Source organism: Monodelphis domestica, chromosome 8, assembly GCF_027887165.1.
Source record: "Monodelphis domestica isolate mMonDom1 chromosome 8, mMonDom1.pri, whole genome shotgun sequence".
In the NCBI taxonomy this organism is placed as follows: domain Eukaryota; kingdom Metazoa; phylum Chordata; class Mammalia; order Didelphimorphia; family Didelphidae; genus Monodelphis; species Monodelphis domestica.
The window spans coordinates 17567860-17586679 of NC_077234.1; the positions used below are offsets into that span (position 1 = coordinate 17567860).

General features: G+C 39.3%; 1 protein-coding gene across 3 annotated transcripts in view; it reads left to right on the forward strand.

The window, feature by feature from the left end:
- The window catches only part of KCNAB1 (potassium voltage-gated channel subfamily A regulatory beta subunit 1), a 440657-nt gene that overhangs the window by 337288 nt on the left and 84549 nt on the right, over positions 1–18820 (forward strand). For all 3 annotated transcript variants that reach the window (XM_001363605.4, XM_001363525.4, XM_001363683.4), the window contains exons 3-5: positions 5055–5092; positions 11778–11857; positions 15660–15704. In XM_001363605.4, coding sequence (XP_001363642.1) covers positions 5055–5092; positions 11778–11857; positions 15660–15704 — 163 coding nt within the window. The remainder of the gene's footprint in view (positions 1–5054; positions 5093–11777; positions 11858–15659; positions 15705–18820) is intronic.

Below are 18820 nucleotides of genomic sequence, written 5' to 3' on the forward strand. Positions count from 1 at the left end.
GCAATTTATTATCTTGAATAAAATGTTCCACTCCCACCTGTAAAATAGGACTAGTAATTTCCCTAACTTTCAAAAGTCTGGAGGAAAGACCAGTGGACCAATGGTCCAGTTACATCTTTATCCCATGTAGTCGATGGCCCTTCTTTGCACATTATACATTGTTATTTTAAACTATTGTCCAAAGCACAGGTGTCAGAACATATGCAAAGCCAGAGTCAGGTCACTGCACAAAAAGGTGATTAAGGTAGCTGATGAAAAGACTCATTTGTGACTGCATTTCTTCCTCTGGCCAGATGCTCATTAGCAACATCCTGGAAGCCAAAAAAGAACCCCTAGCCCCAGCAGCTTGGTTCCAAAAATAAGGGGCAGGCTTTTAATGGAAATACTGGCAGATGCAAAAAAAGATTGGAGGAAAGCAATTTTTCTGCATCATGTGAAAATGATTGGAGGGGGGTATAGCATGGTAAGTGAGGGAGAATCAGGGATGAAGTTAAAAGTCAAGAATAACATTAGCTCAAGAATTTGCCTTATTGAAAGTGTGGAGAGGTGATAGCCAAGGAGACTACAACTTCTTTCAATGTGTTTTAGGCATTCCTAGACTCCTTTTCTATTGTATCCAGATTTCTAAGAGGAAGATATGGTTATTCCATACTTCTGAGCAGGAGAAGGATCTAAGGATGAGAATCCATAGTTTTGATGTCTCTTCTATTCCATTATTTTTCAGCAGAGACTCTTGGGGTCTTAATCAGGCAGAGCCCCACTTGGGCAAATCACTTTTTCTAGGTTCATTTTTTCATTTTCATAAAAGAAATGTGTTTAATTAGGTGATCTCTAATAACCTGTCAATTCTAAAACTTATAGAAAAATTAAATATATTGAGATGTATTCTGGGAAGTCAGGGGATTAGTACCATTTTGAAAGTTTTTTTTTTCCAGAGTTGGATTTATGGGAGTGGTTTTCTATAAAGCCATTATATCCATTTTTGCAATAAAAGGTATGAAAAATTAAGGGAGACTGTCAAGAGATAGGAGGAGGGGGGTTGGGGTTAGGGAAACAACATGGTAGAAAAGGATATAAAATTTGAATGAATACAATCAATTATGACATGCAGTAGAGATTCTGAGACCCAGAATCTGAAAGTAGACTTAGGTCACAATTTTCACAAAAGCAATGAGTTTCAGAGTTAAAAGGGACCTCAGAGGTCATCAAATTCAACCTACACCCAGAGTTCCTTCTATAACACACTGAGAAGTAGTCATTTATTCTCTCCTTTAAAGACTTCATTGAGGGGATCTCACTACTTCTGGAGACAAATTATTCCACTGAATGTTAGTAAGGATTCCTGTTCTATCAAGCTTTGATTGATCTCTTTGTAACTTTTGCTCATTCCTGCCCCAATAGCTACCTGGTAATCTACTATGCTATTCTCCACATATAGTTTAAAACTCCATCTTCTGGGGCTTTGAACAAGCTTTTCCCAGACCTCAAATACCTTCCTATCTCACCTACTTTTAATATTACTAACTTTCTAAAAGCTTGACACAAGCATCACTTCTTCTAAGAAGCCTCTTTTGATCCCCTGGTTGCTAGAGCCTCTGTCCAGAAATGACTTTGTATAAATTGTTCATTTATCCTCTCATGAAGATGCTATTACACACACAACTAGAAATATAAACTCCTTGAGGGCAGAGATTCCTTTTTGTGTTGCATCTTCAGTACAGTGCCTAGAAAACTATGGGTACCAAATAAATGTAGTAAGAAAGGGGAAAGGGAGGGAAGGAGAGATGAAAGAGGGAAGAAAAAAGGAAGGAAGGAAGGAAGGAAGGAAGGAAGGAAGGAAGGAAGGAAGGAAGGAAGGAAGAAGAAATTAAGAAGGAAGAAGAAATTAAGAAGGAAGGAAAGAAAGGAAGGAAGAAAAAGAAAGAAAGAAAGAAAGAAAGAAAGAAAGAAAGAAAGAAAGAAAGAAAGAAAGAAAGAAAGAAAGAAAGAAAGAAAGAAAGAAAGAAAGAAAGAAAGAAAGAAAGGAAGGAAGGAAGGAAGATGGAAAGAAGGAAGGAGGGAGGGAGGGAGGAAAGGAAGGGAGGAAAGAGAGGGGAAGATCAAATGGGATAATGACTGTAGAGTATTTAGTAAACCTTAAAGCTCTGTATAAATGTCATCTATTTATTATTCTCTTGATGGCTGTACTGTTTTAAGCAACATTATGGAATTTGCCTGTCAAGGCAAGATACCTGTGGCTTCATCAGAATCACAAAGCCCATTCACAAATTCCCTTGCTGTCAGACAAAAGGACAACTGAACAATTATAAACAAGTCTATGTGTCATATAGACTGTAGCGACAAAATCAGCAAATCTAACCATTTGCTTTATGAAATAAACATCCTAAGTATTCTTTGTTCAGGGTCTGAACAGTCTCTTTGAACAGTAAACATCCAATTATGGCCAGCTCCTTGAGTGAACAGACAACAGAGCTTACTGTAAGTCCCCACATGGTAACCAGGTAACAAAGAACAAAAGATAATTGCACCAGCTCCATATTTTCTTGTCTTCTTTTCCCATCTCACCAGTAGTTCCTCTGCATCACCTGGTGCGGGCTCGCTAATATGAAGACAAAAACTGTGATGCAGGGACTCGTTGGGTGATCGAGGGCTCTCACTATGGGACTTTGACTCCTTTGGAAAACACCATAACCTTCCCTTTTGTAAGCACACTGGACTGAAAAAGAACAAAACGAAAATTCACAATAATAAAACCTTTAGAAATAACAGGTGTCGAGTTGAGAAAATTTACTTCTCTAAGACAACACAGCCACAATTTGAGATTTAGCAGTGAAATCAATGTAAGCGATCTCAGAGACCGGGAAGTTTCTTCTCACTAGAAAGCGAATGAGGATTTTTCAAATTGTCACAAAGGAGCTTAGCAAAAACTGTTACCTAATATTTGGACAGCTGCTGTTTTTCCCTTCCTCTAATTTGAAACTTTCTAATTATAACCATAAACCACCTTCTTTAATTTGGTTGGTTAATTCCAGGCACCCAGAGCTATACCTACCTTTCCACTCCTTTCCTCCAATCAACTAGAATAAAAGATCCTCCCTAATTCTAAGGAGGAAGGAAGCAGAGATTTTTGTATGACTAAGAGGTAGTCATCAACTGCAGTCAGTCCCTGAAGTAACCCTAGGGAATTAGAGGTCTGAAATTTACCTGAGAGTCCTTGAGAGATAGATTAAGCTTCAGTTTAGGGAGGGGCTCAGTATGGTGCCATGGAAAGAATGATGAACTCAAAGTCTAAAAGACCTGGATCCAAATCTCAGCTCTTATAGTTTACTGTCCACGTGATCTTGGAGAAGTCATTTTACTCCCCAAGTCTTGATTTTCTCATCTGTAAAATGAGGATGTTGAACTAGATGATCTTTAAGGCCTTTCTGTTTTTAAATCTCTGACTCAGACTAAGCAACTTTGGTTAACGTGGACCATTTGGCTGAGGGTTTAAAATTAATTTTTTGGAAAAAAACACATTTTATGATTTTAAATACATTATTCAGAAACTGTCCTGGTATTTTTGGACTGCTTTAAAGCAACAAATATAAAGAGATTAGACAGACAGACATTGTTAAATAGGTCACATGCTAATTCCTTCTGTGGCTTTTTTTTTTTTGCTTATTATCCAGCCCTTTCAGCCCCTAGGATCCCTGAAGAACAGAACATTATGTAAACCCATGCTCTTAATCCCAGGATTTGGATTGGAATTGGAAATTCAAGGAATACAATGAATTTGGAAATATTCTGAAATACAAAATTATAATATATTTCTATGAGATCTCTTTCTCAAACTTTTGCAAGCAATATCCATCATCTGAGCACAGAGCCTTCTCTCTGTCATCCTCAATTATCTATAATTCAGACCATCTTCTCTTGAGGTATTGATAGAAACTAAAATTCAAAGTAAAATCTTCCACTCTATATACTGCTGAGAGCTTTCACAGGTTCCTCAAGTCCTAGGGATGGAGCCAAGGACTTATTGGCTATTAGGGACTGTTTTGAGGGGCCTCAGATCTTGCTTTTTGACTGTGATTTTGAGCTAATTTAGTTACTACTTTCTAAGATCACACAGGCTGCATGATCACACATCAGCTGAATGTTCAGCCCTTCCCTTGGCTTTTCCAATGATCTTCTACAAACTCAAGTCTTTAAGAGGTTGTTGTTTTTGTGTGTGTGTGTGTGAGGTCATGGATAGATGTCTGTGGAGGAGTTTATAATACTGTGGAAGAGGTAGAAAGATGTTCTGGAAACAGGAGGTCCTGGATGGAAGTCCTGCTTTTGACACATACTGACTTTGTCACCCTGGCAGGTCAATTAAACTCTTAGTGCCTGCAGACAATTCTCTAAGATTATAGGTTGCAGAAAGGTGATCATCTGCCTCTGTAAAATGAGTTTCATCCTCTAGGATTTCCCCTAAACCAATGAAATCCCAGGTCCAGTCCATTTCCTTATCCACTGTGATGTCCTTTCAATATCATCTCAGCCTTCCATCTTGTTCCCTCATGGACATTTCTGCTGGCAGATCATTTCAGAGAAACTCTCCCAGTCTCTGCTGGTCACCAAATTTTAACCACCCAAACTTCCAGCCTAGCCATGTTGTTTCCACATTGGGGATGGAGGCTTCAATTCAGCAGGAGCACAATCTAATGCAAAGACCACTCTGTCTTCTTCCCCTGGGGGAAAGCTTTCAAAGAAGGGGGAATGAAGGAAACAGATCACAGGAAGTCCAAGAAGAGGCCATAGAAAGGGTGGACATCAGGAATATGGACAAAATGAGCCCATTAATGACTTCTCTGCCCTTTCAGAATTGCCAACTGCTGAGCTAATTCAGTAGGACAAGAAGGAGCTCTGCAACCCAAGTGGGTTTGGAGCCTCCCCTCTCATCACAGACCCAGCAGCCAGTTCCAAACATCAGCAATGAATTATTTAGAAAAAGTAATCTCCTTCCATTATGCTCACCTTGTTTTAGGGAAATAATAATAAATAATATGTCATTGTGTGTTCTTTTCCAGGAACATGGGTCACATTTGGAGGTCAAATTTCAGATGAGGTAAGTCACTTTTACTTTCCATAAAAAAAAGGTTAATATGAAAAATAAATGTTGATGACAGTATGTGGAGAGCTCGAGAAGGTGTCCAGTGCTGGTTGCTAGGGTACTGGACACTAGGATATTTCTGTAAGATAAAATGGCTAAATATAATCCATATATAATATAACTGCTTTCTCTTGCTTTGTACATTTTGCAAATTGTCATGTTTCTATGAAAACGTCTGTGGTTTTGTCACAGTGGTGGTATTTCTAGTGTAGGAACTCCCTTCACCAGTGCAAATCACAACCTCCTCTTTGATAATCCCCAGAATATAGAGATTAGGTGAATCAGATTATGGAGAATGGGAAATCAAGGCTTCAAGACTCCTGGTCTAGCTTGTTCAACACCACAACAGGTTAACTCAATTTTCATAAATTTGTGCAATCAACAACATTTTCAGATTGGAGGTAAATAAAAACTGAAAGCTATAACTCTGGGCGACTACAGGTCTGGGAGTGTGATAGTAAAAGTTTAACAACTAGCTCTTTAAGAGAGAAAACATACATGCAATTTATTTTTAAGTCGAATCTGCATTATTGACATTTTTCAGACAATCAACAAAATAATAAACTAAACAATGATATGAGTATTTGCTAATTTCTGAGCTGTAAATCCCCACACCATCAGCTCCCTTGATCTGGTTCATGCCTTACCTTAAATAAACCTGAGCTATGAAAATCTGGATTTAAAAAAAAAGCAGAGAAACAGAGAAGAAAGTAATTTTTCACTTGAGGAAAATAGTTTTTGCTTTACAGACGGAATTTATTATAGTTGTCCTTAAAAAGTAAACTCTCCCCACCAAGAACTCAAATGAACTTGAGTCAACATTGTACCATAGTGCTCCATGGCCAACAGAGGATTGGCTAGAATATCAGAGGTGCGGTGTTTCCTTCAGGGAAGTTGCCAGCAGCTCAAGAGAATCTGTATCTCCTTTCTCTGTGATGTGTGGGAAGTCAGCCTCCATAGCCTCTAGAGACAACAGAGAATGGGATCCAGCCAAAATGTGGGCATTGGATTTGGTGCCCTCCTTAGTGATTTTGAGCTTCAAATCTCTGGTCCTCTGACTTGAAGGACCCCAATAGACCCTGTTACAGGAGGTTAAAAATGTTTCTTTTAGAATCAAAGCTGAGTTTGAGTCCCAGGTCTGTCTTTTACTACCTGCATGACATTGAGCAAGTCATTTAATCTCTCCGGGCCCCATTTTCCTTATCTATAAAAAAATAAGGAGTTGCACTAGATGGTCTTTAAAACCCCTTCCAACTTGAAATCTGAGATCCTTTAACCCAAGGAAGCACAAATTTGTCAATGAAAGCAAAAGGAACCAACTTTCTCACCACCATATTCTAGAAAAATACAAGCTTGTGTATATAATTGCTTGGAAATCATCACTGTGAATGTTCAGTGCTGATCTCAGGCACCTAAATGTTAGCCCTTTGTCCAGAGCCAAGCAAGGATGTAATGAAGGTGGAAGGCAATTCAGACAGCTCTGTCCTGGTTCATTCAGGGCTTAGGGTAGAAAAGTCACTGAGAGTGACTCCAAATAGACAACCAATTAAAAAATGGTCCAAAGTTAATGGTTCACCATCTAGCATGTAGGGAGGAGACAAAGAGAAACTTTTTTTTTCCTTTTGGAGGACAGGGTCACACTATGAGCTCATCTTCTTTCCAACTGACCCGTGCTTTTCCCTCTTGCAGTTATCCCTCAGAAAGGCAAGCCTGGCCTTCTGAGACTTGCACCAGAGTAGGAGCAACTAGGGTGCTCAGGATGATATCTGGAGTCAACTAAAAGGACACCTGGGTCATTTTCACCCATTCAATAAAGTAGTCAGTGAGAGGATGCAGAAAAAATTCATTTCTAATGGAAACAAACATTGCTGCTCTTTCATGTGAAATAGTAGCAACGTCCCTAGGGACAATGATGTCCTCGGCTCCCGAGAGAGAGAGAGAGAGAGAGAGAGAGAGAGAGAGAGAGAGAGAGAGAGAAAGGGGGGGGGAGAGGGAGGAGGAGAGGGAGGGGGAGGGGGAGGGGGAGAGGGAGAGGGAGAGGGAAGAGAGAGACAGACAGACAGACAGACAGACAGACAGAGAGAGGGGGGGAAGAAGGAAAGGGAGAGAGAAATGCACACATATGTAAATGGAGTTCCTCTTTACAAGCCCCATTTTTTTTTTCTGGGTTGACAACGTATAGGCCAGTGACAATAGGAGGTCCTGGGTTCAAATGTCACTTCAGATAATTACTGGCTATGTGACCCTAGGCAAGTCATTTAATACCCATTGCCCAGCCCTTATCACTCTTCTGCTTTAGAACCAATAGAGTCATCTTAGTAGTGTTGGCAATCTTAGCAAACCAAGCCCAATACTACTTTGACATTTAACAGTATCCCACCTTTCTATAAAAGTAAAAGAGGGAACCACTGCCTGATGACAAGAGTCCAATCCAGAGGCAAAGGAATCCAATAGAATGAGGTTGTGGGAAGAACATTAGAAAAAGAAAACACCTTGACAGATTTCAGTACTCTGATCAACACATTGTCCAACTGTCAAACCAAGACAAATCAGCAAGCATTCTTTATGTGCTTACTTTGTGTCTGACACAGGGCTGAGCTCTTTGAGGTCAAAGAAGATGCCTTACCCTGAAGAAACACACATTCTAATGGGGAAGATATATAAATATATATTATATTATATTATATTATATTATTATATTATATTATATTATATTATATTATATTATATTATATTATATTATATTATATTATATTATATTATATTATATTATATTATATTATATTATATTATATTATATTATATTATATTATATTATATATAAGTATATAGAAGAGTTCTAAAGAGTATAAAGAAAGTCATCTTAGAAAGGAAGGCCCTGGAAGTTGGAGATTGGAAAGAATCTCAGAAGAATGAGATTGTTATTTTTTTGAGGAAAAGGAGCTGTCCAACCTAGCAAAATCTTGAACATAGTAAATGAATACCAAACATCTGTTTGATTGGCACGTAGTCTAACACATATCTGATGAAAAATCCTCTCTCACATCCCTACCAAGTACATATCTGTCTTTTCCTGAATATCTCCAGGGAGGAGGAATGGGGCAATCTGGGCCATTTTATATAGGTCTAACTTCTATAACCTTAAAAGATCTAATAACAGAGATAAGAGTTTCTGTGACCCTCTGAGGCAAAGAAAAAGGAATACCTGTGTTGGCCAAACATATCACCCAGTCATGGAAGAGATCTAGTACAGAATCCAAATGGAAGGTGATGACCTATCAATATCCAGTTTTCTTGGTTGTGGATGCCATTGATAGCATCAAACCCCATATAATTATTTTGTCTTTGTTTTGTTGGCTGGGAGTTTTATTGGTAGTGTTTGCAGACCAAACAGAAATTGGAGACAGAATGAGTTGACTGGCAAGCAACAGAAGGGTGAAATATAATATAGTGCTAGGTTCAATAGTGTCTCCCAACATAGTAAGTACAGATCCTTTGGTATTGTTCCTCCCCAAGTTCTCTTTCTTCTTAGGTGTGTAATTCATGTACTGATAAATGTTTTAACAACCATTTCTCCAGAAAAATAAGTGTGATTCCTAGAGATTTCTATATTTATTTTATAGATTAAAATGGAAGGGACTCAAGATCCTATGGGTGCCAAGTGGCAGATCAGATTAGAACCCAGATTGCCTATACTCTTTCAGTTTTACTCTATGGCCTCTGTGCTTTAAAAGTCCAGGGCAGGAATCATGGATTAAAGTTTATGAGGACCATAATAATCACTTAGTCTATATTCCTTCTTCCTCAGCCTCCATTTTGCAGGTGAAAAATGGGAAAGGTGAAAGAGCTTGCATGAACATCACCAAATGGAGACCATGCCTCTCTGTGCATAGTTATGGAGTGGTTGTGGTCCAGGATGTGCCATTGTGACTCTCCAGATATAATCAATAAAGAACTCTGCTCTATTTAGAGAAGTGATGAAGGAAACATTCTCAATCCATTTTGTATTTCCATGTACCTATTGGCAAATGTGCTAGAGAAATATTTTAAATATTCATACATTTACAAAGTAGTAATTTTTCTAAAAATATTGTATGTTTTCTGCCTTGAAAGTTACCATAATTTTTCTATTAATAGAGATTTTTAAAAGTCCTCTCCCCCCCAAAAAAATAGACATAAAGTTTTGGACATAGCTAACATAAGGATTTGTTTTCCTTGGATAATCATATTTATTATAGTTTATTACATATTTATAGCAAATCATTTATTGTGCTCCTAAAATATTTTAAAAATAAAAACATAGTAAAAAAAAGAAATTTACCTGTGACAAGTAACTATCCAGATATTCTCCTTTTTTATGTTTAATGTCCAGAAGACTGTGTACATTGATAAAAAGTAAAATGTAAAAAAAAAATCTCCCCCAAAAAAGATGATTTGCTTTATAAAGGTTGAAAAAAGACTATGTAAACTACCATGACCCAAATAATGAGAAAAGGCTAGTCAAATAATTTTTGTCATCTGGAATTTCTAACAATTGACTTTCACTAAGTCATAAGTAATTAAAATGGGATTGTGCAAAATTAATGATTTACACCTATTTTAATGATACTCTTGTTCAAAAAAGTAAAAGCTTTGACACATATTTAAAAATTTTGCATCTAGATTGTCAATTAAATTTGCAATAAAAAACAGATATAGAGCTAGATAATATTTTAGACTGATTAGTCTGATCTTATATTTTTATAGATGAGGACACTAAGGTTCAAAGAAATGAGGTGACCCAAAACCATAAGGTCGCACAGGTGGGCAGGATTCAAATTCAGTGTTCTTTCTATCACACCACTATTTTAGGAGTCTCAGAAGCTCAGGGTTGGGAGGGGTCACCAAAGCTAAATAGTCCAATAATTCTCAAGTTTGGAAGCCCTAATATCTCGGCAATAAATGATCATTAGGTCTTTTCTTGAAGACCTCTAATGAGGGTATTCTATAATCTCTTAAGGTAGCCCATTCCACTCTTGGATAATTCTAAATTTTATTGTTTTTCTTGATCTGTAACCTAAATTCACTTTTTTGCAACTTCCACCTTTTAGTGACTGGGGCCAAGCACATCAAATCTAATTACCCTTTCACCTGATAGTCCTCCATATTTAAAGACAATTATTTCCTTCATAAATTTTCTCTGATTGAAGTTAAAATCTCCAAGTCCTTCAACCAATCCTTTAATGGAGTAGCTTCTAGATCCTTTACCCTCTTGCTTGGCCTTTTATGGCAGCTCTCTACCTTGTCAACGTCCTCCCTAAAATGTGGTACCTAAAACTGAAAACAATAGTCACATTGTGGTTGGACAGGGGAACAATACAACAATCCTTACACCATCTTTGTTCTGGATATCCAAAGATTATCCTGGACTGCCCCGTATTTATTACTATTGACTTATATTGACCTTGAAATGAACTAATATCCCAAGATTGTTTTTGTACACATGGCTACCTAGAAATGTCTCCCCATTCTGTATTTTTGAAGATGATTTTTTGAACCCAAAGGTGGTATTTTACATTTATTTCTATTGCAGTAGGACCTTGTTTCACTCAGTCTCAGCACACACTAATTTGGGTGCAAGTGACTGGCAACTGAAAAAAATAAAGGCAGAAAAATACGAAAAATAAACATTTTAAATTGCCTGCTCCATCTGAGTCATTTTCCCAGGAAGGGTAAAGTCTTACAGCAATTCAACCAATCACACTCATTTTTACTCTGAGAAGCATTAGTGTGATTCATTATATTGTTTCTCAGCAAACATTACCTCCAGCATCCGCCTTTGTCTAGAGTTCTCTTTTATAACAAGTCGTGTCTGCATCAGAGCAATGCTTCTTTTTGTCTCAGTACACTACTTAGTTATTAAAAATGGCCCCAAGTACAAGAGGAGCCGAAATCAGAAAAGTGCCTGGGTATATTAATATAAGAAATGCTTATTAAATAATAGGGTTTGCTATTATGTGCAATTTGCAGCTTACATGAAGGGTCTTGGATGGTATCAGTCATGTAAAACAAGACCCTGTTTTACACTTTATCTTAATAGATTTGTCCCAACCTTCTAACACGTTGACTTATTTTTGGATCTTGACTTTGTATGTGATTCTATGACAGCTCATTAAGTAAGATTCCAAAGAACCTCAGTGTCTGGAAAATGTCATTTTCTTCTGGAATGTTACTTAAGCCTGCAATTAGAAGCCTAGCAATAACTGTAACTATGGAATGCATTTCAGATTCAGTATTAGGTAACAACATTGGTCCCTCTGACACCATATTTAACTCTGAGAGAAGAAGAGAAGAAGAAAATCGCCCCACAAAATTATATAAATATGAGAAAAGATTCATTTGCATGATAAAAATAAAATAACTTTGGGGGGGCTACAGCAGTGATTGTCTCAATCAACCAATGAATCATTTATTAAATGCCTCATATAAGTTTCTATAGTGATGTGCTAGGTGTTGGAGATAATTAGTATGCAACAGGGAAAGTAATTTTACTGCTGTGGGATGCAGCGTCCTGAAACTATGATTCGATGATCAGTAAGGAGATTGCTGGGCTTGGAAGCACAATGGTCTTCCCTGGATAACCCTATGTGTCTTTCCCAAGGTTGCTGAAAGACTAATGACAATTGCCTACGAGAGTGGCGTCAACCTCTTTGACACTGCGGAGGTCTATGCTGCTGGCAAGTAAGTACTTGTTTGCATTTTGGGGCTAGTATTCATTGAGGGGCTTGTTGGGGGGAGATTATCTATCTGAAGGACTTGTGGCAAGAATGAGTCACCCCTTTAAGAATACCTAAAATTGGGTGTTGTTTGCTCTTCCCTTCCCACCTGTCCAGATGACTTGGTCATGTACCAACTACTTTCCCCTATGATCTTTGCTCCCTTTCCTTAGGGAGGCAGAGGGGTGCCAGGCTAGGTGTTGATCCCAGAAGATCAATAATATCAGAAGTGCAAAGGGCCTCTGACCTCAGAGGTCACCTCCTCCAACATTACACAAACAAAAATCTCCTCCAGACATTCAATGAGTCAAGGAGTTTGCTCTAAGTGTACAAGTGTTCAAGATACAAAGAACGTAAAAATAGTCACTGCTCTCAAGAAGCTACATTCAACAAGTGGCCACCCAGCCTTTGCTTGAAGACCCGTAGTAAAGGAGAAGCTGCCATCTCCCAAAACAGCCCATTCCACTCTGAGTTAGCTCTAATTGGGAGCAAGTAACCTTTTTTGTTACTTTTTTAGGTTGTATTTTTCTGCTTCCAGGAGTTTCTTGATATATTCCCCACAGCTAATTTTTTTTCTTAACTCAAGTTTTGACAACTTTTACCCAGTCCCTCTAATTCTATCCTCTGGTTTCAAGAGGCAGAATCCAAAGCATCATCCATTAGAGTGCTTCAGAGAGCTAAAGACAATGATCATACTATTCCTTACCTCCTCCAGTTTTCTCTTCTCCAAGACAAACATCTCCAGTTCTTCTGCCTACGACACAGTCTGGAAGCCCCTCCTCAGCTAGTCTGCAATATTCTAGATACCCTCTAACTCATCAGTGCTCTTCCAAAAATATGGTGGCCAGAACTGAAGCCAATGCTCCAGTGTGGTTTGACCTGGCCCACGCACAATGGAGCTGTCCCCTCCATAGAGTTGGGGGCTGTGCCTAATGCTGCATTTGCTTCGGGGACTTCCATCTCATTCTATGAACTCAGATTCAGTTTGTGATCTACTGAAAAGTCCAGATCTTTTTCAGATGGCCCACTCTCTGGCAAAAGCTCATTGTCGAGCTTGTGGATTTAATTTTTTAACCTAAATGGGTCAACACATGGCCTATGACTCTTTCCCAGAAGAGCTCCAACTTTCTGGGATGCTCTTATCAAAGCTTGGAGCCCAGTTTCTCTTAAAGCCAGGGTGAGCTATACCAGATCCCAATTCAGTGAAGTGGCACTCTAGACCAGAGGAAAGGGGAACATTCCCTCCATTTCGCTTCAGAGTAGATTTCTGGCTCTCTAGTAATTAAAGAGATGGATAGCCATCTAGCTATTTTAACAGCCTCTGAAAACGGCCAACTCTACAGTGGGTGGTAATTGGCTGCAGTTCTAAGTCATCGCTTTCCAGGAGAGGGCCCAATCAAGCTACATCACTTGTTAGATGAGATTCATCAAGGCCCCTGCATGGTAGTTATTTAGACAGCCTTCTCTTTCCATTATGCTGATTATATATGGAAGGGCTGGTTTTTGTCAATGCTTGTGAAATTCAGAATTTTTTAAAAAAGTGGCAGTGGGTCATCCAGCCTCTTCTTAAATATGCCCAATGACAAGGACCTTACTACTTCACAAGGAGCCCATTTTATGGACAGAGAGCCCTACTTGCTGGGTAGTTGTTTATATTCTAAGATCTGGCCTTGTAACTTATACCCATGACACCAAGTTCTACTCTTTGGGATTAAGCAGGAAAAAATCCAATTCCTCTTCCACATGTTGGCCATTGAAAACAGGTGCCATGTCCACTCCCAACTTCTGCTGCCTTCTCTACTTCAGAAAGAACATCCCCCTTCTCTTCTATTATTCCTCCTATGGCATCGTGAATTCCCTTGGTTGAATACATTCCAGATTTTTTCCCATCTCTTAGAATGTGATCCCCAGAACAAGATGCCCCAGATCTGCTGTCCCTATTATAGAATCCAACAGAATTAAACCTCCTGATTCTGAACACTAGGTTTGTATTAATGAAGGTAAGGGTTGCAAGAGCTTTTTTGGCTACCGTGCCACATTATTGACTCATAGCTTTCAGCCTACAAAAACTTCTGAGTTTTTTCACATGGTCAGCTTGCACAGAGGGTTCACTGGTCCACGGTGGCAGTAAGGTTGAGAAGGACGAAGACTGAAAAGAGCTTGACTTCTGCAATTTAGAGAAAATTCATAGATACACTGGCAGCCAAAAATATTTATTAAACACGGATGTGAAAAGATTGTCCTAAGCCTGGAGATACCAAGGAAGGAAAAGTAGCCCCTACTCTCAAGAAACTTACACTGTTTGGTGGAGCTGTCAATTGATGCAATCAAATGATTGTAAAAGCAATGTTTTTTGCTTGGAAGAGGAGCACTCATGATTGATGGCAAGACCAAGTTGGGAGAAATGGAGAATTAGGTCATAGGAACTAAGTAAAGGAGGACCTGGGTGGTCAGGGCACTTGAGGGAACATGAACATTTATGTTGAAATCCTCTTGCCTTAGGACAGGAGTTAAGGTGGAAAGACTGTGAGCCAGATATCAAACTACTGAACTCATTGAGAAATGATGATGATGATGATGATGTTGACTATGTAATGCTTTACGTTTTGCAGAGCACTTTATCTAATTTGAAAAAGAAAGGAGAATGTCTTAGAGTGGTCACTATGATCTGGGCTGAGTGAAAGATTTGGATAGAAGAGATTCTGTGGCATTGGTGGTAGAGGGAGAACATGGAAGTGACAATGGGAAAGACTATTATTCTTAATCCAACTCTAGGGCAAGTGAATGAGATGTGTTTTGTGGGATCGGGGATGGATTTAGGGGTTAGTTATTAAAGAAGGCATAACAGTACCAAAAGGGAAGCCAGGGGAGAGGAAATCGGGTCTTACTGAGAACCAGAAGCTGTAAGGAACGAGGGAAGCAGTTTTTGGTTAATTATAGATCAAGAATTCCAGAGAGCTCAGTGGACAAGATGGCAGCTATCGAGTGAATCTAGACATTGGAGTGATAGGGTTGAGATGAAAAGGAATGAGAGCTCAAGCAGCAGAAGTTGGAGAGGTCACTCTGGAGGGATCATGAATGTGGTATGTAAGAGGGGAAAAGAGATTGCTAACCATTGGGCAATAAGCCCAGGCATTTTTTCAGGAGATGAAATAAATTCCAATAAATAATGAAGGTGGATGTGTAGAACAACCTTGTTCTTGTCTCCTTTCATGGTCTAGCCCTATGCCTTTGCTACACATTTTAGGGTTCTAAAATATACCCATTATTCTGGGACTGTGGGGGCACCTGTTCTCTCTCTTTATTAGGCCATATAATCAAACTTTCATTTTTCCTCTCATTACAATTTGAATGAAATGTAAAATTCCAAGTGGGGAAAATGGGGAGGACTGACAACTCAAAGCCACAATTAGAAAGAAACCCATGACTCCAATTTGACTTTCCCAAGGGTGCCATTTTTAGACAAGTCCTGGTAATGTAGAAGCACCCAATAGTCAAATGATTTCACTGGGCTTCTTAGAAAAAGAGGGAACAGGCTCCCTCCCTCCAGGAAGTCAGCAGTTGGCAGGCACCCGGGACTGTTCCATAGCTGAGTTCTGCAGGCACCAGCAGAAACAGCGGAAATTTCGAACACAAGCAGAGTAGAGTCTATTTTAAGAGCTTTTCCTGCCTGAACATTCAAACAAGGACTAGGCTTTAATAAAATAGACTCTTGCCTTTCCAGGATGTGATACTAAGGCATTCTCTTTCTCCATCCTCTCCTCTAGGGCTGAAGTGATCCTTGGAAGCATCATCAAGAGGAAGGGATGGAGGTATGGGTCATGACCATGGGGGTTACTTTCTACAGAGGCAAACTAGTATATGGTACCTGGTTGGGAAGGGTTCTGGAACAGAACAAGTCCTAGATTTCAAGAAATCAAGAAAACGGTTAAATGCCACAGGATGGGATGCTTAGAGTGGTCCAAAGCACAACTGAACAACCACAAAGTATAACCATTTGCTAGAGGACCCAAGTTCCAGTCAAGATGAGTCAAAAGCACACATAAACAAAGCCCAATGTCCTGGTGTCAGAGTCTAGGTTTCTGAGAAAGGAAGGCAAGGAAGATGGCCAAAAAATGAAAGAAAGTCCCTTAGCTTCCCTGGGCCTCAGTTTCCTGACCTGTAAAATGAGTAGATTAGACTTCTGAGGTATTTACAGCTCTAGCTCTCTGACCCTGGAGGGTTGAACAGTAGATGAAGAAGGGTTTTCACAGCATTTGTTCATCATGGCTTCCCTACTCTCCTTCCGCTAATTAAGTGATAAACACAAGCAGGCAAGATGCATATTAATTAAACAACTATAAGCTTTTATTGTTTATTTTTCTAATCTCCCTGCACACAATGAAGTGAGGAAGCCAAAGCTTTCCAGATAAATCTTGTACTTGTTTATTTATCCTGACAATTGTACTTAGATCTCCTTCCTCCTTTGCTTTCAAGGGCATGGAAGAAATAATAGGGATAAAACTGATGTTTATGGAAGATGCAAGAATAGTTGACCTGTAGGGTCTTCAAGAGTTATAAAGCACATTGCATACATTTTCTGATTTTACTCTCACAAAATCCCCGTGAAGTTTGTACTGTAAGTATCATTCTCTCCATTTTACAGGTGGAGAAACTAAGGCTTTAAGAGGTCAACCAACTTAATTAGTTCTTAGTGTTGAGGGATGTGATTCAGATTCATCTTTCTAACTCTAATTCTTTTCTAGATTACCCTCCAAGAAGCATACATGGTAAAGAAACCCCAGACTATCTAGTCTAATACCCATTTTTACATATGAGGAAACTGAGGATCAGAAATATTCAATAATTTGCCCAAGATCACCCAGGCCATGGGTGTTAGAACTTAGATTTGAATGTGAAACTCATCATTCCCAAGACAGTACTTTCTCCGTTGACTCTGGAAAGTCATGGTACTGCCATGTAGGCAAGAGAAAGTTTCTTCTGCATACATGTGTAATGGTCATGGCAGCCCACTCCTTCCTCGCACAGGGGAGCAAAATCAGATCGAGGGCAGGAGGGCCTATTGTGACCCATTTTTGTCTTCCTTCTGTTTGTCAGAACAGCCACTGACAGCCAAGTAAAGAACAGTACTGATAGCACTGAGTAAGAACAGTTTGGCAGAGTGCACTGTGGGGGCACCTCCATGCACACACTTTCCATTAACTTTGAGGTTCAGTCTAGAAAAAGTTTTAGCTCAAGAATCTTGGCCTTGACCTCTCCTTCCCTTCAGCCCTGTTCATTCCTGTTCCCCTTAGGCTATCCTGAGGCAATGGGAGATGTGCTGCTGAAGACCCATCTTCATGGTTCATTTATCTTGCCCATTTTAGCAGTCTCCCTTCATTCCATGGAATTGCTCAATGGGAATATGGAGTAATGCAGAAATAGATTTTCCTTTTCCCAGTCCTTGGGTCAGGTAACATCTACCAGCTTTGTACAACCTGAATTAGGGGCACCTGATGAATGGACTATCCATAGGGCAGGCACTCAGATGGGGAGAAACCATGCTTTTGTGAGGATATAACTGCTATGGTTGACTAGCTATATCTTGGAGACAAGAGTAAAACTTGTGCATTGCCTACACATGGGGGATGTTTGCATGGTTTACTTGTACGCAAAGGTGAGGAAAAAATCACAAGATCATGGTTCTAGAGATGGATTCGAATTCCATCTCTTAACTATGACTGACTAGGTCCTTAAAGCACAAATTGGTTGACCTTTCCAAGCCTCGATTTCTTCACCTGTAAAATGGAGATAAGGATACTAATATAGTCAATGTTTTTCCACTGTGCCAGTCAGATAAACTTGTTCCATAGTCTATTCCTGCCCCACCATAATGGGCAGAATCAGGTGAAATTCATCAAACCCCACTGTAAAAGGGTACCATCTTGTTTTCCTTGGTTGATATAGTACATATTAAAAGCCAAATAAAAATATTGTAATTATCATCCTTGATAAAGAGGACACTGTGGTGTAGTGGATGGAGAGATGACATTGAAGTAAAAAAGATTTGGGGATAAATTTCTCTGGCTCTTACTACCTGTGTGACCTTGGACAAGTCACAGTTTCTCAGTGCTCTAAGCAGCTCTGTTGGCCTATAAATTTCAGAGAAGATACTGATCCCTACTAGTAGAGGAGATTCCTCCTCTGAGAGTTCCCTTTATCAATGAAATCATCTTATCACCAGTAGAAAAGACATTTTTAAAACATCTCCACCGTGTAGCTATCTCCCTGCACATGCTAACTTCTAAAATACAGGCAATGTGAATCAAGTATACCTGCGTTCATATTTTTACATATAATGCATACCATAAATCAGTCTTGCAAATGGATGCCAAAGCAATCAGCTAGCCACAAGCTGTTCTCACCAGTTTATATATGCCCCATGAGGCTGGTGATAAAATAAACAGCTCTTCTTTCCTCCTCCAGCCTAGGAGTTATTACCCCATAACGACATGTGCGAGGGGCTATTTATGATTGTGCTCTCGGCTTGTTATTTGGAAACCTAAAATGTAGCATGTGGCCCTTCATCCAAACCTCCTGAAGAAAGCCCAGATCTCACAAATGAGCAGGCTAGCTCTTTGGATGGTCTTAGTGACTCGAAAATAAGGGATTGAAGCTTTCAACATCACAACAGTTCCGAATGACCGTGATCTCCACATCCTTTACGTTTGACGCCTTATTGAAGTTTATAAAAAGGGAAGAAATGTTTGTAAAAACCTCATTCCAGAAAGCAGATGATTTCTTTTTCTGTGGCTCTAGTAAGTCCTAAGAAAGTAAGAGATAAATGTGATAAACTCACCTGTCTTGGAATCTAGAAATGGAGATCCATAGGAGTGAAAGGACTTCACCAGGGTCCTATCGATCTCAGAATGGGACTTAGATTCGGATC